This window comes from Neoarius graeffei, chromosome 20 (genome assembly GCF_027579695.1).
Source record: "Neoarius graeffei isolate fNeoGra1 chromosome 20, fNeoGra1.pri, whole genome shotgun sequence".
Taxonomy (NCBI): domain Eukaryota; kingdom Metazoa; phylum Chordata; class Actinopteri; order Siluriformes; family Ariidae; genus Neoarius; species Neoarius graeffei.
Window position 1 is genome coordinate 12,998,037 of NC_083588.1, and position 23,920 is coordinate 13,021,956.

Genomic DNA, 23,920 nt, shown 5'->3' on the forward strand with positions numbered 1-23,920 from the left:
CCATTCTTCTGTTCAAAGTCCAACGAGGGTTTCTTCCTTGAGCTTGCTATTTTGGCAAGAAGCTTCGACTTTGTGTTATCAGAGGGTCACAGGTTCAAGCCCCAGAGCTGCCACTGTTGGACCCTTGGGGGAAAGCTAGCCCAAGTTAGCCTGTCCACATCAATCCACATCAAAATGTATGTTGTAAAAAGAAGGTTATTATGGCTGGCAGGAATGGAACCCAATGTGGTTGTCTGTTTTCGATTGCATGCCGAGATGCTTTTCTGCTCACCACGGTTGTAAAGAGTTGCTATGAGTTGCTGTATCATTCCTGGCAGCTCGAACCAATCTGGCCATTTTCATCTGACCTCTCTTATCAACAAGGGGTTTGTTTCCAACCACATAACTGTCGCTCGCTCACTGTTTTTTTTTGTTTGTTTTTTTTCACACCATTCTGTGTAGCAACTGTTGTGTGTGAAAACCCCAGGAGATCAGCAGTTTCTGAACTACTCAAACCAGTCCATCTGGGTCAAATCAGCCATCAGGGATTGGCAAATTAGATAACTGCAGAAAACAGCAGATGGATGGATGGGTGTATCGAATTAAGTGGCCAGTAAGGGTAAATGGATGGCGTACCTGTGTTCTCTCCATGTTCGCATGGGTTTCCTCCAGGTTCTCCGTTTTGCCAGATTAAGAAGTATCAATAGCAGTAAACCACTCACTCTGGACAATAGAAGAGGATGGACTCTCTTGGCATCTTCCGAGTTTGCTTCACACAAATTTGATCTAGAGTAACATTAACCCAGGAAATCGACAGATCTTGGAAGTGTGGCTCACGGGAAACAAGAACGTGCTGGTGGTGGTGAAGTATTTCCAGAAGCTCTGCTCAGGAAGGTTACACCAGTTGACCGTTCACTGAACCTTCAGTACTTTCCCTTTAGAAACGCATCGCACCAGGAAATCGCCTGATTTAGCTCCATCCTGGTGAAGAAATTTTAAAAGCGAAAATCTGCTATGACTCCAGGTTGACAGTGTAATATCGATGTCTTGTAATGCGAACAGTAGAAGTACCTCGGATTCAAACCATCACGCTAATACACCAACAGTATATTCTCCTACATTAGAGAAGGGTTTAAAAAAAAAAAGAGTGGGTTGAAATGTTCCTGTAAGTTGAAATGAGCGTGCTGTGTAGTCTAAAGGTGACCCGTGGAGCCTCATGGATGTGGACGAGAGAGACGATGAAACGGAGCAGGATGGCATGGGAAGGAACACACAGCCTGCTGAAAGAGTTTGTACCCACACACAAGCGTATAGATAAACAGGAAATAATTACAATTAATCATTTCACCAATCATTTTTCTGTCTTTCTGTCTGTCAGGTGAGCCACACAGACAGTCCTGGAATCAATGACGTCAGTGCGTTTGCACTGAAGGCGAGGGTGGTCTACCCCATTAATCAGAGATACAGAGTAAGAATTATCATTGAAATATTTTTATATTTATGTGTCAATCCTCTGGAGTGTCGACTCACTGACTCCTGAAGAAGCAGTGAAGTGGATTATTGAGTTCGCTGGATTGGCAATATGATGCTGTCAGTTTGATATGATGTCATAACAATGTTATACATGCCCTCCAGAATTATCGGCACCCTCCATAAACAGGATTGCTCCGACATTAATTCAGTTGCATAGAGATCTTGCAGTCACGTCACTGGAAAGTACACAACCGCCATCTTGTCGGTCAAAAACACTGCTGAATACTGCTGCACTCGTGTACAGAATGGATCAATTTCAACCGATGGACTACACGGCTCATTTTTCTAATGAACAGATAACTAGATATATGTCTAAAATAAACGATCTACAGATTTGTGACCCTTATGGCTTACCGGACGGAGTTTTCACGACCGGATTTTGAACTGTCAGTGGAATACCCGGACGTGTATAATTACCTCATTAACTTTCCCTCGTTGTTCAGTGGTGAAGCACTGCATGCTTATAAATCTCTGGACAGTTATCTTTACAGAAATTCAGGATTTGTCAGCGACTCAGATGTGGCATCTTGTAAACAAGAATCCTCATTGGATGGGTAAGTCACTTAAGTATTGAGTATAGCACTGACCAGCCGATTATAGAATAGAATAAGGTAATTCCAAATCGTCCGTCTTGTTTACATGGATCTGGCGTTGGAGAGGTAGAGGCTTGGCAGTGGAGATTTGAGTGGCTGTTTTCTGAGCTTAGTCAACAGGCCGGCTCTGCAGCCTCGCTTTTGCTTCCGCTCCCGGCGCCGCCTCCTTCGCTTTGCTTCCGATAACAATCCACGGAGACCCCGCTGGTCTCGCTATCTCGTCCAGAATGTTTTTTTTTTTTTCTCGTCCGGAACGTTGTGCATGCGATGGAAATCGCTACAAACCGTCATTTTCTGCTGGAAACCAATGTCCAGTAAGTCCATACGGTTGTAGTGGATATTGAAGTCCGGTACAGACGAACAACACGCAAAAATACACACAAAAAACATAAAAAACGTGCAAAGGTAGGGAGAGCTTGTAGCCACAGCCGTTGTAGTAGAATTGTATATAGTAGGGTTTTCCAGAAGAAAAGGTAGAAGTAAAAGCAGAAGTAGAACCAGAAGTAGAAGTAGAAGGCGGAATATGGCGTTTGACCGACAAGATGGCGTCTGTCACAATCTGGATCGGCTGTGACGTCACATGCAAGTGCTCCATACATGATTTATTGACCCATCATAAAGATAAACATGGGTAGAAATGTGAATTGTGATTTCATTGCACAGTTATCTCAAACAACTCAATCCATCTACAGTACTGTGCAAAAGCCTTAGGGCAACCTATATAAACATATTTTTTTTTTTTTCATACAAATGTTGTTCTAGATTTCTATTTTATGATTTTGACATTATCGAATCAGGACAAAAACATTTCAGAGTTCCAAACGTTCATTCGTTCATTTTCCAGCACAAAATTAAATGTTACAGAAAAAAAAGTTTGTATCCGAGCAGCATATTCCATAAACATATTTCCACTTTTCAGATTAAAAAGAGAAAATATAATGAAGGCATCTGGGTGTTACGGCAAAATTAAGAAGCAGGTGTGATAGTCAAAGTCCAGAAGAACTCTGACTGGTTCTGTAAGATGCTCAGTAAAACCTACAGCTCATTTCCTTATAAAACTGCACTCATTGTACCTGAGATGACTATTTTTTTTTTTTTGAAAGCAAAGGGTCATCTCACACCAAATATTGACTTTATTTCATTTATTATGGCTTACTGATTACTGTTTATAGTATTTTTTTCATGTTGAAACATTTCATTATTATTTTTCAGCCATTTTTAGTTGAAAGCATTTATTTGCATGTGCCTAAGACTTTTGACTGTATGTTATTATTATTATTATTATTATTATTATTATGAGGGTTTCCGGTGCTTCTAAAGAACCAAAATAGCCTGTCTAGAATGATCACGTTTAGTAAATCCGGTCATGTTTTTACCTTTGACTTATTAATCAACAGAGGTGGAAAGAGTACTAAAAAATCAACTCAAGTAAAAGTAAAAAGTAGATCATTTAAAATGTACTTTGAGGCTACGTTTACACTAGACCGTATCTGTCTCGTTTTCTTCGCGGATGCACTGTCCGTTTACATTAACCCCCCTGAAAAAGCGGGGAAACGGGAATCCGCCAGCGTCCACGTATTCAATCTAGATCGTATCAGCTCCGGTGCTGTGTAAACATTGAGAATACGCGAATACGCTGTGCTGAGCTCTAGCTGGCGTCTCATTGGACAACGTCACTGTGACATCCACCTTCCTGATTCGCTGGCTTTGGTCATGTGACGCGACTGCTGAAAAACGGCGCAGACTTCCGCCTTGTATCACCTTTCATTAAAGAGTATAAAAGTATGAAAATACTGCAAATACTGATGCAAATACTGCCCATTGTGTAGTTATGATTGTCTTTAGGCTTGCCATCCTTCCACTTGCAAGTAATAAGTGATATGCGCTGGGATCTCACACACAGCGGCTCAGTCCCGAATCGTGGCTTGTTCACTTCACTCGCGCGCTCTGTGAGCTGCGCAGGGCTGGAGTGCGCACCCTCCAGAGGGCACTCGCTGTTCAGGGCGGAGTGATTTGGAGCGCAGGATGCCTGCGGAGCCGAGCGTATCCGCGTATTGGTGTTGCTGTGTGCACGGCTAACGGTTTTAGTGTAAACGCGAATCATTTTAAGAACATTAATCTGATGATCCGCTGATTCGACGTAATGTAAACGTAGCCTGAGTAAAAGTAAAACGTTACTTTTAACAATGGGTGTTTTCTGCCTCCATTGTAGCTACAATGAGAGCAATGAGTGTGCTATGCTTCAATTCAAATCTGTGGCCGAGCGCAACGCAGCCTCGAATATGACCCACTACACACAGTCATGTCGTTTACATCGCCCTGACTACACACAAAGCATTGTCCACGAAATATGAAAGTGAAATGTTGCGCCGAAATCTCGTAGCTTGCCTGTGTGCACTGTGTGTTATTGAACAAATGAAAAGGATTAATAAACCATGCTAGGGGTAACGAAAGGTTGGTTTCAGCACCGAAAACCGTTGCAACCGTTTCAATTCAAACATTATTTGTTTTGCTTAGTATTCCTTTCTGGCCTGTTGGATGTAGAATGGTAGGAGGACTGATCACGTCAGGTTGGCAAGCTAACTTGCTTGCATGATTAGCCAACCGAATAACAGACTAGTTACCGTTATGTTACAGTACCAACAGGTTGCTACTTCAACATTAGCAATGCCATCCACTATTTTTGGAATATAACCAGCCTATTGTCGGTTTTACTAAACATTATGATGCCAATGACAATACTTACCTCAACATGCTTGCGCAGATTAGACGTCGAATTTTTGTATGCCGCAATGGTTGTCTTCTTGGGCACACATAATCTGCATTGCATAATGAAACTGTCACCCCTTTTCTCTACGAAGCTGAAGTGATCACGTATGTAGGGCCAGGGGTGCACTTCATTACTGGAAGAAATTGCGTTTTCTGCAGGGTCGTCCACCACAGGTTCCTCGGTCTCCTCCATGTCCGCCATCGTCTATGTGAGACTCGCGCGCGCGACAACTGTCCTTCCCGTGATTCATTTCCAGAACGCATTTCCCCTTCTCCGTTTTAGCCTTTTTTTTTTTATTTTTATTTTACTCAGTAACGGTTGTGATGTAAAATGTACCGAAGTACACTACTTAAAAGAAAACATACTTAAGTAAAAGTAAAAGTACACTCTTTAAAAATTACTTGAAAAAGTATAAGTACACAAAAAAGCTACTCAAGTACAGTAACGTGAGTAATGTAATTCATTACTTTCCACCTCTGTTAATCAACATACGAAGAACAGAGAGAAGACGCACCAAGACAGTACAGTAATACAGTCAGTAACTGTTGCTATGGATACATCTCCAAAAACAGGATTTTACTCTGGTGGGGTTTTTTTGTTTGTTTGTTTTTACTTTTAAATGAAAAAAAAATTCCATATTTCATAGACGGGCTTTTCCTGTTAATTTATTTCAGTCATAATGATGATAATCATTCATCAGTAATAATAATTATCTGATTGTTAGCCATTAGCAGATGGAGCCTCCGATCCCTCACCCCATGACTCCGCCTCTTCGTCTTCTGATTGGCCGGATGAAAGCGGAGATGAGGATGAGAGCGTTTCATCTGGTCCCGCCCACAAAACACATGCGAACCTCACGTTCAGGAGAGCACAACACTATGCACACACACTGTCCTACCCTGAGTGAGTACACACAAAGGCTGGACAATATAATGTCGATATCATGATAAATCGTTCTACATTGCACTTTCCTGAGATGATACGAAATGTCTTTTTCATTCGCAGATGTTTTTTCGTGAAAGTTATGTATTTTTCGTCGGTTTTTAGCTTTTTAAACATTATCATGAATGTAAATTTTGGTTTTTTGTGAATAAAATGTTCTGTTTTAAAGCTAGACTGCCTTTCAGATTTTTCAAGTGTAGGTCAGAAAAAGAATTTTCCCTGACATCCAATTATTTTTGCTTAGTGGGCTGAAAGCAACTGAATTCGAATCACAGACTTCCAATTTTATTCCAGTCACAGACTTCCAATTCACAAATTTAGGGCCACGTGGCCTGAAATTCCCTACTATTTTTTCCTGCTTCATGACCAATATTACATATCTGTGAGTGGCAAAAGTATGTGAACCTCTAGGATTAGCAGTTAATTTGAAGGTGAAATTAGAGTCAGGTGTTTTCAATCAATGGGATGACAATCAGGTGTGAGTGGGCACCCTGTTTTATTTAAAGAACAGGGATCTATCAAAGTCTGATCTTCACAACACATGTTTGTGGAAGTGTATCATGGCACGAACAAAGGAGATTTCTGAGGACCTCAGAAAAAGCGTTGTTGATGCTCATCGGGCTGGAAAAGGTTACAAAACCATCTCTAAAGAGTTTGGACTCCACCAATCCACAGTCAGACAGATTGTGTACAAATGGAGGAAATTCAAGACCATTGTTATCCTCCCCAGGAGTGGTCGACCAACAAAGATCACTGCGAGAGCAAGGCGTGTAATAGTTGGTGAGGTCACAAAGGACCCCAGGGTAACTTCTAAGCAACTGAAGGCCTCTCTCACATTGGCTAATGTTAATGTTCATGAGTCCACCATCAGGAGAACACTGAACAACAATGGTGTGCATGGCAGGGTTGCGAGGAGAAAGCCACTGCTCTCCAAAAAGAACACTGCTGCTCATCTGCAGTTTGCTAAAGATCATGTGGACAAGCCAGAAGGCTACTGGAAAAATGTTTTGTGGACGGATGAGACTAAAATAGAACTTTTTGGTTTAAATGAGAAGCGTTATGTTTGGAGAAAGGAAAACACTGCATTTCAGCATAAGAACCTTATCCCATCTGTGAAACATGGTGGTGGTAGTATCATGGTTTGGGCCTGTTTTGCTGCATCTGGGCCAGGACGGCTTGCCATCATTGATGGAACAACAAATTCTGAATTATACCAGTGAATTCTAAAGGGAAACGTCAAGACATCTGTCCATGAATTGAATCTCAAGAGAAAGTGGGTCATGCAGCAAGACAACGACCCTAAGCACACAAGTCGTTCTACCAAAGAATGGTTAAAGAAGAATGAAGTTAATGTTTTGGAATGGCCAGGTCAAAGTCCTGACCTTAATCCAAAGGAAATGTTGTGGAAGGACCTGAAGCGAGCAGTTCATGTGAGGAAACCCACCAACATCCCAGAGTTGAAGCTGTTCTGTATGGAGGAATGGGCTAAAATTCCTCCAAGCCGGTGTGCAGGACTGATCAACAGTTACTGGAAACTTTTTTCTTTCGATTACGTTCATTATGTCTTATATTAAATATAGTTAGTTTTTTTTTTTTTTTCTTTTTTATCAGACATCTAATTTTTGGGTTTGTTTACCTGACATGTTTCGACGTACAACTTCCGTCTTCCTCAGAGTGTCACCGGATGTTAATTGGTGACGCATCTTTTATCAGCTGCTGTTTCTGAAGGCGTGGCCTTCCTGTCTGGTTTGACAGGTCGGTCACGCCTTATACTGTCTGTTCGTCCCCTGCAAGATGTGACTCCAGGTATGGATCAGGGAGGCCATAGAGATCCGTAAGCGAAGCCCGAGGACCATCAACCGGGATGAGGGAGCATACATGCTCTCCCATACCTGGAGTCACATCTTGCAGGGGACGAACAGACAGTATAAGGCGTGACCGACCTGTCAAACCAGACAGGAAGGCCACGCCTTCAGAAACAGCAGCTGATAAAAGATGCGTCACCAATTAACATCCGGTGACACTCTGAGGAAGACGGAAGTTGTACGTCGAAACATGTCAGGTAAACAAACCCAAAAATTAGATGTCTGATAAAAAAGAAAAAAAAAAAAAAAAACTAACTATAGTTACTGGAAACGTTTAGTTGCAGTTATTGCTGCACAAGGGGGTCACAGCAGATACTGAAAGCAAAGGTTCACATACTTTTGCCACTCGCAGATAGGTAATATTGGATCATTTTCCTCAATAAATAAATGACCAATTATTATATTTTTGTCTCATTTGTTTAACTGGGTTCTCTTTATCTACTTTTAGGACTTGTGTGAAAATCAGATGATGTTTTAGGTCATATTTATGCAGAAATATGGAAACTTCTGAAGGGTTCACAAAATTTCAAGCACCACTGTAGTACACATGGAGCTGAAGGTGTGTGTTTGTGTGTATTAGTGATGAGAGGAGACTCAGTCTGCTGTGTGTAACGTTGCAGAATCTTCATCAACATATGGCTCAGCTCCAGAAGGACCAGTGGGGAGTAGGTTACGCATACTCACAGAGTATATACATGATAAACTAATCTATACTAATCTGCTTCTTTTTCTTCTTGTTACAACATATCATTATTTCAGATATTCCTCCAGATTGTACAAGCTCTGTTCAGCACCGATGATCAACTCATACAGCAGCAGGAGAAGGTGTGTGTCTGCTTGTGTGTGTGAGGCTCAAAGACATAACTTACGCCAGGGACACTGATGACATGTCCCCATCACATTTTGTAGTCCGTTAACTTGTTTGTACGATTTAGTCTTTGCTGTTTTAATCAGCTCCACTCTTCTGGGAAGGCTTTCCGCTCGATTTTGGAGTGTGTTTGTGGGGCTTTGTGTCCATTCAGTTAGAAGAGCATTCCTGAGGCCAGGCACGGATGTCAGACGTGAAGGTCTTCGGCATTCCAGTTCATCCCAGTGGGATTGGAGTCAGGGTTCTATGCAGGACACTCGAGTTCTTCCGCTTCGACTCCAGTTTGGAGGTGTTCATGGAGCTCGCTTTGTGCACAGGGGCATTGTCATGCTGGTTGATATTTGGGCCTCTTAATTCTCGTGAAGGGAAATTGTAAAGCTACAGCAGATGTAGGCATCCTACACAATTGTATGCTTCCAACGTCATGGCAAAAGTTTATGGAAGAATCCCAGATGGGTGTCATGGTCAGGTGTCCACAAACTTTTGGTCATATAGTGGTGTGTGTGTGAAAGAAAGACTTGTTTACCCATGGTCACTCTGAACAGAAATTCGAGAAGCTGAAAAAGGAATCGTCTTCTGGACTACTGAGGTCCAAGATGGAGCCAATCTGTTCCATCGAAGAAGTCGAAACAGCAGGAAGAGAGAAGCTGGAACAGACACTACATACGGTAATTGAACCCACACACACTTGTGTCCACACAAAGTGAAAGCTGTCATATTTAATTGTTTGGCTGGTGCTACATAACCTGCATCACTATCAAGTTAAAGGTCCACGATGGAGGATCCAGTTGATGGCAACCAACTCAATACCCCTCCCTCCCATAATCCCTCCCTTTCCAAGTGTGTATTAGACCGTACAGTGACGGTCAGGTGCCTGTAGCATACTTCCAATACTTACATTCACACTCCCATGCTTTTTTCTCGTGCTAAATAATAAGTATGATCCTACATTTTACAAAATTTGGGTTCTCAAACTTGTCAGCCAGCACCAGCAAACACTGATTCCTTTTCTTTCTCCTTAATCTTCCTTCCTTCCTTCCGGATTCATGCTGCCATGAGTACAATCCCAGTTCCAAAGAAGTTGGGAAGCTGTTTAAAACAGAAATAAAAACAGAATTTGATGATTTGCTAATCATAGAAACTTTATATTTCACTGTAAATAGTACAAAGGCAACATATCAAATGTTAATCAGGTGGTAAAAACACAAAACGTGCACGACGCTCTCTGGAAGTTTGTCCGTTCTGGGCGCCTGTAGTGGCGCAGCACGGTGGCTCCATGGAAGTGGACTTGCTCCCTATGTTGATATAAAGGGCTCATTCTAAGCTTATGAAAACACAACGATTCAGAGTTACAGGTAATTATATACGAATGAAGACATACTTATGAATCCTGTATTCCATTTCTGCAAATAGATCCCCCGAAATCCTTCATATGGCCCTGTTCCACTGCCCCTTTTCCAGTACTGGCTTAACTCGTCTCCATTCTACTGGTGAATAAGTGAATGCTGACACCTTTCTGTTTTAGCCAGCATTAACTTTTTCAGCAGTTTGTGCTCCAGTAGCTCTTCTGTGGGATCGGACCAGACGGGCGACCCTTCGTGCCCCATGTGAATCATTGAGCCTTTGACACCCATGACCCTGTCGCCGGTTCACCGGTTGTCCTTCCTTGGACCACTTTTGGTAAGTACGAACCACTGCAGACCGGGAACACTCCACAAGATGTGCCATTTTGGAGATGCTCTCAGACCCAGTCATCTAGCCATTACAATTTGGCGCTTGTCAAAGTCGCTCCTTACGCTTGCCCATTTTTCCTGCTTCCAACACATCAACTTCAAGAACTGACTGTTCTCTTGCTGCCTAATATATCCCACCCCTTGACAGGTGCCATTGTAATGAGATAATCAATGTCATTCACTTCACCTGTCAGTGGTCATAATGTTATGGCTGATCGGTGTATATAATACCAGTATATAAATACTGCGACCGTTAAGTCCTGAAAGTTTGGACGCAGAAATGATGAATTGTGGCAACTTCAGCTTGACACACACAGACATGCGCGTGAGCGGCGAAAACAAGCACAATCGGTGAAATATTATTGATTGATTGATTGATTGATTGATTGATATTTAAAAATGGAGGGTTGTTCAGGACGTCCCGTTTTGCACAACGATGACGCAGTGATGCAGTTGTCTCAAATCAATCAGTAGTCCAAAGTGTTTTCACGTCAACTTTTGGTGCGGCCTCAGCTCACTCGGAACCTTGACAAAGGTGGTGCCAAAAAAGTACCAGGTGCTATCCACAACTTTGGCCTGATGGAAAACTAAATAAGTCGAGTCGAGCTGGTAGCAGGCAGTGGAAAAGGGCCTTTAAGGAACTGCAGATTAGAGTGAGATTATGGTAACTATGGTAACAGGGAACTGATTCAAAGTTGACCGCTAAAGCGATCACTTTTATTGTTTACAGATAACTGTGTGTGTGTGTAGGCTATGACTTTTGCGAAACAGTTGGAGCAGCTTTGTCAACATGTCCATCGTAGCAAGCGGAATGATGGCACACAGGAAGTGACACGTACACTCATCAGCTGCATGCTGCTGGTGGAAAAGCAAATGAAAGACATTCATTCCAGCATCATTCAGGTTTGGAGGATCACGTACACACACACACACACACACACACACACAATAGACAAACAGAAAGAAATGTAGATATGACAGACAGAAAGACAGACATATTCAAGCACCTAAAAGATAGACAGACAGGTAGAGAGGCAGACATTGTAAACAGACACGTCGACTTGACCTTTAACACACATTCTCTCTCTCTCTCTCGACCAGACACTATGGGAAAGGCAGCAGTGGTGGGAGGAGTTATCTGGTTGGCTAAGAATTAGGACTGCTTTAATGAGGCAGGAGGCGGAGCTTATTATACAGCTCACGAGCCAATCAGCAGAGGAGCTGACGGCTGATGGACAGCTGGAGTTTGATCACATGGAGAGGCTGATCAGTGAGCTGCAGTGTGTGATGAATAACGAGCTGCAGCACTGCACTGAACGTATGCGTTACACACACACCGCATTCAACACACTAATTCAAATTGTACCACACTGCTGTCACACATTTACTTGAAGAACTCTGTGTGTGTGTGTGTGTGTGTGTGTGTGTGTGTGTGTGTGTGTGTGTGTGTTTAGAGGTCACAGATCACACTCTGCAGCTGGTCAGTGATCACTGTAGGAAGATTGATGTGAGGTTGAAGAAGATGATAAAGGCTCAGAACAAAGAGAGTCACACGATCCAATCACATGATCATCAAGACGCTCAGCAGGTTGCTCAGGTAACACCTGTGCATCACTGGTGCCCAATTTACCCATTCGTCTGTAACTGTAAATGTACAGTGGTGCTTGAAAGTTTGTTAACCCTTTAGAATTTTCTCTATTTCTGCATACGGTAAATATGACCTATGCGAGGGCCACCTGGCTCAAGGTAGCCACCACATATAAGGAGACATACACTGTTAGTGGTATATATACATGTGCGCATTTATTTTACAACATTTACAAACTATAATGAACCAAGCAAGCAAAGACACAACAAGCAGGCCGCCAGCCACACCCGCTGGAAGAGCAAGCTACCAGCCTCTCGCCGTCAGGCCAGGGCTGAAAATGAGAGAGCTACCAGCCTCTCGCCGTCAGGCCAGGGCTGGAAATGAGAGAGCCCTCTCCCAGGTGACAGAACCCCAGCTAAATACCCTGGACTCCGCCTCCTGGTTACGCCCAGACTGCAGGCTCCAACTCCACCTGCAAGCTATGCAAAGAACACAGCAAAATCAAGATACAGCCTGCAGTTGGTATTACTGTGGGAGCATAGAGTGTGGGAGGCAGTGGCATAACACCGGACGGCACGATTGAGCCAGGGCGTCACACCTAAAACATCAGCAGATTTTCACACAATTCCTAAAAGTAAATAAAGAGAACCCAGTTAAACAAATGAGACAAAAATATTATACTTGGTCATTTATTTATTGAGGAAAATGATCCAATATTACATATCTGTGAGTGGCAAAAGTATGTGAACCTCTAGGATTAGCAGTTAATTTGAAGGTGAAATTAGAGTCAGGTGTTTTCAATCAATGGGATGACAATCAGGTGTGAGTGGGCACCCGGTTTTATTTAAAGAACAGGGATATATCAGAATCTGATCTTCACAAGACATGTTTGTGGAAGTGTATCATGGCACGAACAAAGGAGATTTCTGAGGAGCTCGGAAAAAGCGTTGTTGATGCTCATCAGGCTGGAAAAGCTTACAAAACCATCTCTAAAGGGTTTGGACTCCACCAATCCACAGTCAGATAGATTGTGTACGAATGGAGGAAATTCAAGACCATTGTTTCCCTCCCCAGGAGTGGTCGACCAACAAAGATCACTGCGAGAGCAAGGCATGTAATAGTCGGCGAGGTCACAAAGGACCCCAGGGTAACTTCTAAGCAACTGAAGGCCTCTCTCACATTGGTTAATGTTCATGAGTCCACCATCAGGAGAACACTGAACAACAATGACGTGCATGGCAGGGTTGCAAGGAAAAAGCCACTGCTCTCCAAAAAGAACATTGCTGCTCGTCTGCAGTTTGCTAAAGATCATGTGGACAAGCCAGAAGGCTATTGGAAAAATGTTTTGTGGATGGATGAGACTAAAATAGAACTTTTTGGTTTAAATGAGAAGTGTTATGTTTGGAGAAAGGAAAACACTGCTTTCCAGCATAAGAACCTTATCCCATCTGTGAAACATGGTGGTAGTATCATGGTTTGGGACGGTTTTGCTGCATCTGGGCCAGGACGGCTTGTCATCATTGATGGAACAATGAATTCTGAATTATACCAGCGAATTCTAAAGGAAAACGTCAGGACATCTGTCCATGAACTGAATCTCAAGAGAAGGTGGGTCATGCAGCAGGACAGCGACCCTAAGCGCACAAGTCGTTTTACCAAAGAATGGTTAAAGAAGAATAAAGTTAATGTTTTGGAATGGCCAAGTCAAAGTCCTGACCTTAATCCAAAGGAAATGTTGTGGAAGGACCTGCAGCGAGCAGTTCATGTGAGGAAACCCACCAGCATCCCAGAGTTGAAGCTGTTCTGTATGGAGGAACAGGCTAAAATTCCCCCAAGCCGGTGTGCAGGACTGATCACCAGTTACCGGAAACGTTTAGTTGCAGTTATTGCTGCACAAGGGGGTCACACCAGATACTGAAACCAAAGGTTCAAATACTTTTGCCATTCACAGATATGTAATATTGGATAATTTTCCTCAATAAATAAACGACCAAGGATAATATTTTTTCTCATTTGTTTAACTGGGTTCTCTTTATCTACTTTTAGGACTTGTGTGAAAACCTGCTGATGTTTTAGGTCATATTTATGCAGAAATATAGAACATTCTAAAGGGTTCACAAACTTTCAAGCACCACTGTAACTCCTCCTCACTACATAATCAAACATGACTAGCTCTTTCTACATATGATGTAATAAAACGTGTGGAGATACCAGTGGACTCGACAAGCCCCTCCCGTTGAAGATGACAAGCCCCCTCTCACTGATCATGTCATTGTCTGTCTCTCAGCTGATGGCAGAGCTGAAGTTAAAACACTGGACACAGAGACAAGAGTTTGAGCTGCAGCAAGACAGGAAAGTGTCCGATGCTGTGTGTGACCTGTGGAAGGTGGGTGCTGGTATGTCTGACGTAATCCTCTCGCCTTAAAAGATCTAAAATCAAATTAAAAGCACGTGTGTATGTGTGTGTGTGTGTTTCAGAAATTATTTTGTAATTTTTCGGAACGTGTCAGGATGTTGTGGCGAGAATGTATTGTAAGCATGCTTACTACAAGCTCCACCCTTTCGAAAGAACACAGCTGCACACTTCTGAACAACATGGAGCTTAATTGGTCCAATCAGATGCTGCAGAAAGAGAGCCACACCCACCAACAGCTGCAGATGCTCAGAGAGCAGCTGGAGCAAAGCAAACAGGTGCGTGTGTGTGTGTGTGTGTGTGTGTGTGTGTGTGTGTGTGTGTGTGTGTGGATGTGTGTGTGTGTCAGTGTTAATGGTGATTATCTCTTTATTTTTGCAGATTTGGACTGAACAGGAAGCATTAGCTACCGCTGCACTTAATCACCTCAGCAACCAGAACATGAAAGTTACTGTCGCAGTCATTACCAGGCACAAAGACCTAAGAGACAGGTGAGGGGTGATGTTCCTTTAACCCCACCCATACTTGCATCTCCTCCTTTTATTATACCCCCGCTCTGAAGGAGGGAGGGTATACTGGTTTACCTCTATCCGTCCGTCCCTATGTCCGTCCGTCGGAAACACCCTTTTTCTCAGCAACCACAAATCATCGCCACTTGGGACCAAACTTCAGCTTGGGGTTCTATACCGTGTGTACCGTTTTCAGGTCTGTCCCACATCGACTTCCTGTTTACCGACCAAATGTATTTACGAAACATATAGCGTGAATTTACAAAATGTTAGTAACATTTTTCTCAGCAACTACAAATCACAACTGCTTGATATTTGGTACCGAGCTTCAGCTTGGGGTTCTATACCGTGTATACTGTTTTCAGGTCTGTCGCACATTGACTTCCTGTTTACCCACCGAATGTATTTACGAAACACATCGGGTGGATTTTGACGCTATTTCAAGAAGCACAATGCTATTTCAAAATGAGAGTTTACCAGGATGCTATTTGAAATCCATGGGGAGAGACACTGCTCTTTACTTACTTGTTTCAGGGTTAATTATTTGTTGAAGTCAACATTCATAATACAGTGGGGCAAAAAAGTATTTAGTCAGCCACCAATTGTGCAAGTTCTCCCACTTAAAACGATGAGAGAGGCCTGTAATTTTCATCACAGGTACACTTCAACTATGAGAGACAGCATGGGGGGAAAGAATCCAGGAAATCACATTGTAGGATTTTTAATGAATTAATTGGTAAATTCCTCTGTAAAATAAGTATTTGGTCACCTACAAACAAGCAAGATTTCTGGCTCTCACAGACCTGTAACTTCTTCTTTAAGAGGCTCCTCTGTCCTCCACTCGTTACCTGTATTAATGGCACCTGTTTGAACTCGTTATCAGTATAAAAGACACCTGTCCACAACCTCAAACAGTCACACTCCAAACTCCACTATGGCCAAGACCAAAGAGCTGTCAAAGGACACCAGAAACAAAATTGTAGACCTGCACCAGGCTGGGAAGACTGAATCTGCAATAGGTAAGCAGCTTGGTGTGAAGAAATCAACTGTGAGAGCAATTATTAGAAAATGGAAGACATACAAGACCACTGATAATCTCCCTCGATCTGGGGCTCCACGCAAGATCTCACCCCGTGGGGTCAAAACGATCATAAGAACGGTGAGCAAAAATCCCAGAACCACACGGGGGGGAACTAGTGAATGACCTGCAGAGAGCTGGGACCAAAGTAACAAAGGCTACCATCAGTAACACACTACGCCACCAGGGACTCAAATCCTGCAGTGCCAGACGTGTCCCCCTGCTTAAGCCAGTACATGTCCAGGCCCGTCTGAAGTTTGCTAGAGAGCATTTGGATGATCCAGAAGAGGATTGGGAGAATGTCATATGGTCAGATGAAACCAAAATAGAACTTTTTGGTAAAAACTCAACTTGTCGTGTTTGGAGGAGAAAGAATGCTGAGTTGCATCCAAAGAACACCATACCTACTGTGAAGCATGGGGGTGGAAACATCATGCTTTGGGGCTGTTTTTCTGCAAAGGGACCAGGACGACTGATCCATGTAAAGGAAAGAATGAATGGGGCCATGTATCGTGAGGTTTTGAGTGAAAATCTCCTTCCATCAGCAAGGGCATTGAGGATGAAATGTGGCTGGGTCTTTCAGCATGACAATGATCCCAAACACACCGCCCGGGCAACGAAGGAGTGGCTTCGTAAGAAGCATTTCAAGGTCCTGGAGTGGCCTAGCCAGTCTCCAGATCTCAACCCCACAGAAAATCTTTGGAGGGAGTTGAAAGTCCATGTTGCCCAGTGACAGCCCCAAAACATCACTGCTCTAGAGGAGATCTGCATGGAGGAATGGGCCAAAATACCAGCAACAGTGTGTGAAAACCTTGTGAAGACTTACAGAAAACGTTTGACCTCTGTCATTGCCAACAAAGGGTATATAACAAAGTATTGAGATGAACTTTTGTTATTGACCAAATACTTATTTTCCACCATAATTTGCAAATAAATTCTTTAAAAATCAGACAATGTGATTTTCTGGATTTTTTTTTTTTCTCATTTTGTCTCTCATAGTTGAGGTATACCTATGATGAAAATTACAGGCCTCTCTCATCTTTTTAAGTGGGAGAACTTGCACAATTGGTGACTGACTAAATACTTTTTTGCCCCACTGTAAGTGTCCCTATTCCTTCGATTGCTTGCATTCCGTTATAAGCGAGAGCGGGGGGACATGGAAGTGAGCAGTAGCTCACAATTGATCTTGTTTAATAATCTGACATTTAGCTCCACCCCTTTTTCCATAGGGTATCTTTTCACCCCACCTCTTGTTATATATTGTCATTTAGTTCAGCACCTTTTATCATAGTCTGTCCTTAAACCTCACCTCGTCTTTCCATGTTCTGTCCATCTGTCACCTTTGACTCCTAACTGGTGCAACAGAAAAGCGTTTGCCAGTTTTGTTGTTTTGCGAGCTCCTTTTACTCCCGGCTATGGATTGCTGTAACATCACTGGGATTCTTGAACTCATTATCTCTGAATGATGACGAAGTCTGTGGTTGGAAGTCAAGGGAGCAAAACTGGCCAAGCATTCAGAGACATTTCTGTCTCTGCCATGTCAAACAGAACAGCATTCACGAATTGTGGGCAGAACAGGGCAGACGGTACTTTCCTACAAGTCTGTTCTGCTGCTCTGTGACTTGGCATAAACAGCAGGTGGAAAAGAATGCAGTTGATCATTGGCAAGACCAAATTGGGAAGAATATGGGGGTTAAAAAAAAATTGTCACCTTTTGCCACACCTCTCATCCCAAGGTCCACCCCTCCGATCATTACCCTGCCAATTTGCCTTTGTCACCCTGTGCAAGGTAAACACTTAAGTACTTGTCAGTTGATCTGCCTTTTACTCAAGCATCTCCATTTCTGCCAGTCAAGAAACAGTTCCTCTTCCTCCACTTTCTTCAAGATTTTTCCCCTTTTCTCCAGAGCTGTTTTGATGTTATCCATCCATCTTATCCGGGGCCTTCCCACTGGCCTGGGGGCCTTCCCACCGGCCTGGGACCCTCAGGCTTGTAGTGGCAGTACTTCAGTGGGAGCCTGTTTTCATCCATTCTTCTCAAGTGGCCAAACCATCACAGTTGTCTTCGTTCTATGAACTCTTCTCTACCAAGTATGTTCAAGTCCTTCCTTATGTCATCGTTCCTCACTTTGTCCATACGGGTCACCCCTTTTACGATTCTTAACGCTCTCATTTCGGCAGCGTTGAACTTACTTTTGGTTTTGGAGTATAATGCCCAAGCTTCATGTCCATATGTGAGGATTGGTCTGAGTGTGGAGGTGTACAAGATGGTTTTGACTTTGACAGGGACGTTTCGGTCTTTGAGTCGGGGATATCAGAGGCCAACGGTGCTACTCATCTTGCTGATTCTATGATTGATCTTTATTTCTCAGTCATTTGATTGTGAGAACATACTGTAACTCCAAGGTATTTGACGGTTTTGGTCTGTTTCAGTTGTTGTTCGTCCAGATAAATGGAGATTTCTTGTGGCTGTCTTGATAGGTGGAGTACCTCGGTTTTGTCTCCGCTAATTTTCATTCTGTTGTCCTTGAAGGTGTTGTTGGTCCTATTGATAGAGTTTTGGAGCCTTTCAGATGTGTTTGCGGAGATTGCTAGGTCATCTGCATACCCGAACAGCTCTTCTTTCTCAGCTTCGTTTTCTACCTCTTGTCAGGAGTTCTTTAAACATTGGTCCATGAACAATATAAATAAGAGAGGAGAGAGGGCACTTCCCTGTCTGACTCCGCTTTTGACCTCAAACCATTCACTGCCCTCGGCTTGTGTCTTCACTTTGTATTTCTTTCCAGTATGTGTACTTTTAGTTGCTTGTTGGAGTTTCTGGGGTACCCCATATTCTTCCAAAGCTAAGACCTCCCATCAAGATGTGCGAGGTACTCTGTCGATTTGCCTGCCTCACCTTTCCTCAGTATACTGTCATTTAACCCCGCCCATCTTCCCACATTCAGCCTTCTATTTATATGAACTTTTGAATGCAGAATCTGACACCGAAGATTAGTTTCCACATCTTTTTTCAAAGCTACCGTAAACAACTGAAGCCTCACGGCTTCTGTTGGCTAATACAGCAAAAATCAGGCTTGGCATGCGTTGGTGGGAGCTTTCTGGTTCTCACTGAAATGAATGGTGCTGGTGTGTTTTTGACCAAAACCAAAAAAATCTTATGAATGTGGCTTAACTCTTATTTATGGAAGAAACCAGAGATGAGGATCCCAAGTCCATAAAACTTCATATGACTGAGCTGCTGTGTGTTTCCTTCAGTGTTGGGGTGATTGAGGGAAAACAGCACCTCCTGCTGTCAGACCTCCAGCTCCACTTAACAACTCAACACTTCTGTAACACAACTTTGAGAGAGATGACAACGACACAGCTCTCTCTTGCTGACACACAGGTACATAGGCACCCAACCACGGATACACAGGAACACTCACATACACATTGAATGTACATCCTCACTTATGCTGCTCTCTGATTGGTCAGAGCCTCCAGCACGAGCTCCTCTCGGACCTCGAAACAGCCTCTGAGCTCCTCCGAAGCCACGCCCAGTTTCTGATTGGCCACGCCCTCGACCACAATGTTCGACTGCGATTGGTCACCTCGGTACTCTCTGACAAGACAACAGCTGATGACGGACAGAAGGTGAGGCAGCAATAAGATATGAACGCATCGTTAGAAAAATGATTAATATTCATTTATGCATACATGTCAACCTTTGGTCAATCAAACCTGTATAACCAACCTCCAAAATCCTTATTTCCCTTATAAAATCCTTATAAGATGCAAATTAAAATAATTTACCTAAAATTTGAATGATAATTAACAATGATGTATCCCAGTTACTTTTTATTCAATATTAAAAACAATAAACCTTCAGAATGAATACAAAGCGCCAATGTTTGACAAAAACACAAAGTGTCACTCTAATGTTCTGAATTGTACTCCATGACAGCTTTTTTAGCACTCTGCACCAATACCTCACTAGGCTGCATGTCACAGCAAGTGTCTAGCTGTGTTGATCTTACACTGCAGTAGGCCAGGTCAGTGTGTCTGCATTCAGGTTCTTTCTGCTCTCTGTGTGTATCTTCCTGACTTGAGAGAAAACTCTCTCACAGTCAGCATTACTGTGGGGTAAACAGAGCACTGCCTAACTTGAACTAAAACGCCCACTACCTTGTGTTTTCTGTCTTTTCCAGTTGTTGGAATATCAGTTTTTGAGCGCGCAAATACTGTCATCAGTGGCTGATTTTGCCTTTGGCTTGCATTCCGCTGATGTAGTTTCGATTTGAAATGTTCTTTCACATCATACACTCCCGATGCTGCAACTTTGATGTCACGCACACACAGTGTTCAGTGTGCGTATTCTTCGTTTTTGGAGGCTGCCGGTTGGATTATGCCATTGAAAAGGTCCTTCCATTCAGGGAGAAACCTACCGCTGTATTGTGTTTTGAATTTCTTTGCCGGAGTGCCCATTCAGAATCTTTTCAGTCGCTACTGAAAGTCGCTCAGGTGGAAATACGCTTTTCAAACAAAATGTTACTTCACGGTTGGTGGGATTCTCGCAATGCGGTGTGCGCATGATCAGAAGTGGAACGAAGTCTCGCTACCACGAGAATGCGCGATTTCATAAGACTCTTTACTGGCTGTGTTGCAAGGATGGATGGCGGTGGAGCAGACAGAGAGCCGGAAAACTTCTTCCTCCAAAAATATATTTTTTATTTTTTCTATTTTCAAAACTTTTCTTAAAATAATGCAAATATTTACAGTGCACCAACCAAAGGTTCAAATTGCCAAAAAGAAAACTATACAAACAAAATAAGAAAACACAAAAATAAAGAGGCTTCAAGTTTGCCAGACTAAATTAAAAAGACCCTGAACAAAACTATTAGTCAGCCAAACCACAGCACCTTCAAACAAGACGTTCCAACCACAACTGAGGCTCTGGAGCTACTGCAGAGCTTACATACCCGCAGCCCCTCCCACAGTTGAGCCCAAATTGCAAAATTAATCAGTCAACTAAATAATGACATCCTAAATACAAAATAACAATTTAAAGAAACAAACACAAAATATACAAACATCCAAAATAATTTTCATTAACCAAAAACCCTTCAGTGCATAGTAAAATACATGTTTCCCCAACACCAGTAAAACACCCCCGTTAAAATAGTCCGTTCTACCAAACACCCACGAAACCCCTCCATAACAAGCCACTGGTACAGTCCCTCGGTTTCTCGCAACAAACAGGAAGTATGTGGAGTTCGCGTGATGAGTTACTGAAAACTGTTTTGTGTTATAAAAATGCTAGAACTAAATAAACTTGACGTTAGAAATAACCGGTTTGTACGTGTGTTTCCTAGACCATAGACAATGCTTAACAGATGGGAGATGAAAATGCTTAGAAATGTGTGATGCGTTTTACCTATGAGTGGAGCCAAACAAATGTTACTAGAATGCCGGTAGGCCTTTCCCTGCACTCGTAACAAATGCTGCTCTCGTTAGAAACTATGGCAAACGGTGGAGTATGAAATGCTTGAAAACCAGTAATACCCATACAGAAAACAGTAATGGAAATGAAGTGCAACTCACAGCGACAGGTCAGCCAAGATGTTTGAACGTTGCCGGCAGATTGCTGCCTATGCGCTGTGCGCTTGCATGAGAGAGGTGTGTGTGTGTGTGTGTGTGTGTGAAGGTGTGTGTGCGCGAGCGTCACGGCTCCGTGACAGGCTGTCTGTGCTTTCTGTGGTGTACAGTATGTTTGTAAATGTTATGCGCTCTTTTATCATCGTGGGAATTGATTATAGCTCTAAATAAATATTGAAGTTTTTTTTAAAGAATCCGTATAACTTTATTTGTACGCCCGTATACTATGTTTATTGAATCAAATCCATATAAAATATGGACATTCCGTATAGGTTGACATGTATGTTTATGTAAATGAGCGATATAAACCTTAATGGTTCAACTTGCTGCATCATAACAGCAACGGAGCTGATGAATTCTCTAATCTGATTGGTCAGAAAGTGATGATGCACTGTTTTTTTTTTTTTTCTAACAACCTTTCTCTGACAAGGTTAGAGTTATACGATCTTTCTAATGTGACTGTTTCTATAGTAACAGCTGATTCAGAAGGACTGTCCACAATAACCTCGGGCGAACACTGAATATTAAAAAAAACCCATGTTAGTTATCAAACCTTCTAATCATTGACAATGTGAAGTTTTCTGTCAGGAATTTTTTTTTTTACTTTTATGGAAGGAGTCTCCAGTGTCAGCTCTTTGTCCCACTCGGTAACATTTCTGCATGTTTTCAGGACAGGAGATGACACGTTCTGGTTTTTTGGTAACGAGCTGCATTGTTTTTTCCTTTTGAGCTTCAAGGGGGGGGAGGCTGGGGAATGAGAGAGCAACTATTTATAGCTATGAAGGAAGGAATTAGAAATGAGGAATAAAGTGATTGATCTCTTGGATATGATACAACATTTAACGTAACCATACACTGTGAAAGATACGACCTGCTGCGATCATTGGCAAATTCATGGAGTATAAAAGGGATAAATCAGATCAGGGAGCGTTGTTATTGGAAAATAATCAACTTCAGGTGTCACTCCACCAGCCCGTTGATTATTTTCCGACAGCACGCCCCATGTTTTTTTTTAAGTTCCTTCCTAAACGCTGTGCCTCACTCTGAATGCGTGTCTCTTTTCTTTCTGTCTTTACAGGAGCAGCTGATGAAGGCACTGTGTGACAGCGTGTGTGTATCGCGCGACTCTCTTTCCACTCTCATAATGAACTACCGCTCTCACCTTCAAACAGTCGTCACGGCAACACAGCTTCGTGCACCACACCAACACTCACGTATGCACTGTTCACATGCATATTACACAATCTCTACAAACCCTAACTGTGTTTTATGTAGTGTGTGTGTGTGTGTGTGTGTGTGTGTGTGTGTGTGTGTGTGTGTGTGTGCGCGCGCAGAGTTGAGAGAGAGATGGCAGAGGACAGCAGAGTGTGTGAGATCTCTACAGAGGGAACTCAACCACTGGGCGAGAAAACCGCACTCAGCCGAGTTCTACAGGAGGTACACACACACACACACACACACCATCGGCTTAGATTTGGAGGCGGTATAAGGATTTATAAGTGGGTGAATTTTCTTCCTAAATCACATCTGCTCCACACCACCCAGTGTTTTCACTTAATATAAATATTTTGATTGCTTTTATTTGGCTGCTGCTGAAATGAGGAAAGGAAAATGTGTGTGTGTGTGTGTGTGTGTTCAGAGTCGAGCAGCAGAAGCAACGTTTTCTCACTCACTGTGAGGAAGAGTGTGTGTGTGACAGGGTAGACCTGCAGCACCAAACACAAACCATCAATCAGGAGCTTCAGGTAAGTTTTCTCTCTCTCTCTCTCTCTCTCTCTCTCTCACACACACACACACGCTCAGTATGGTATGTGTTATAGCTGTGCACACACGGCATACTGACTTCAGAAAGATTGACTGAAAGCTTTATCAGATCAGTGAAACGTTTAACAGCATAAACAATGCAGAGATTTGGTGCACGATACAAATGTGAAAAATGTGCTGCGTGTTTTAGAAAGAAGAGGAGAGTTTCCTGTCTCGACTCGCAGCTCTAACAAGAGTACCTGTGACAAACACACAAACAAACAGACATGCAGGTCAGATACAGATATCATATACACACACACCAAGCTGTGCGGTGTTTTTTCAGGAAGGGTGTTGGATTATTTTGTGTGTATGTTTTTAGGCCCAGAGCAGAGTGTCGTGCCAGTGAAGTGCAGAGAGAACCAACTGTTTTCCACACCGCCCACTGCAGGTGATCCACCCGTTCCCCGACCACACACCTTCGTACTTGCCCACACTTGCTCCATCAGCCCATTTCATTTTTTCTTTTTGCCCCCCTCTCTTTCTCTCTCTCTCTCTCTCTCTCTCTCTCTCTCTCTCTCAGCAGACTGATAGACAGTCAGGTCCAATGAGAGATGGTGAAATCTTGACTTGTGTATGAACACTTTTTAATAAAACTTGTTTGGAAAACAA

At 42.8% G+C, this 23,920-nt stretch overlaps 1 protein-coding gene across 4 annotated transcripts in view; it reads left to right on the forward strand.

The window, feature by feature from the left end:
* LOC132868407 (evC complex member EVC) overlaps positions 1 to 23,920 on the forward strand; it is a 28,144-nt gene extending 4,224 nt beyond the window's left edge. For 3 of the 4 annotated variants that reach the window (XM_060901268.1, XM_060901270.1, XM_060901271.1), the window contains 20 exons: positions 1,172 to 1,267; positions 1,358 to 1,447; positions 5,600 to 5,778; positions 8,263 to 8,347; positions 8,442 to 8,507; positions 9,096 to 9,218; positions 11,034 to 11,186; positions 11,385 to 11,601; positions 11,738 to 11,880; positions 14,159 to 14,257; positions 14,350 to 14,562; positions 14,666 to 14,775; positions 19,127 to 19,256; positions 19,346 to 19,504; positions 22,584 to 22,719; positions 22,840 to 22,942; positions 23,145 to 23,250; positions 23,460 to 23,541; positions 23,631 to 23,699; positions 23,832 to 23,920. In XM_060901268.1, the coding sequence (XP_060757251.1) occupies positions 1,172 to 1,267; positions 1,358 to 1,447; positions 5,600 to 5,778; positions 8,263 to 8,347; positions 8,442 to 8,507; positions 9,096 to 9,218; positions 11,034 to 11,186; positions 11,385 to 11,601; positions 11,738 to 11,880; positions 14,159 to 14,257; positions 14,350 to 14,562; positions 14,666 to 14,775; positions 19,127 to 19,256; positions 19,346 to 19,504; positions 22,584 to 22,719; positions 22,840 to 22,942; positions 23,145 to 23,250; positions 23,460 to 23,541; positions 23,631 to 23,699; positions 23,832 to 23,839 (2,367 nt within the window). In that variant the 3' untranslated portion in view covers positions 23,840 to 23,920. The remainder of the gene's footprint in view (positions 1 to 1,171; positions 1,268 to 1,357; positions 1,448 to 5,599; positions 5,779 to 8,262; positions 8,348 to 8,441; positions 8,508 to 9,095; positions 9,219 to 11,033; positions 11,187 to 11,384; positions 11,602 to 11,737; positions 11,881 to 14,158; positions 14,258 to 14,349; positions 14,563 to 14,665; positions 14,776 to 19,126; positions 19,257 to 19,345; positions 19,505 to 22,583; positions 22,720 to 22,839; positions 22,943 to 23,144; positions 23,251 to 23,459; positions 23,542 to 23,630; positions 23,700 to 23,831) is intronic. The other variant, XM_060901269.1, reaches the window with a different exon arrangement.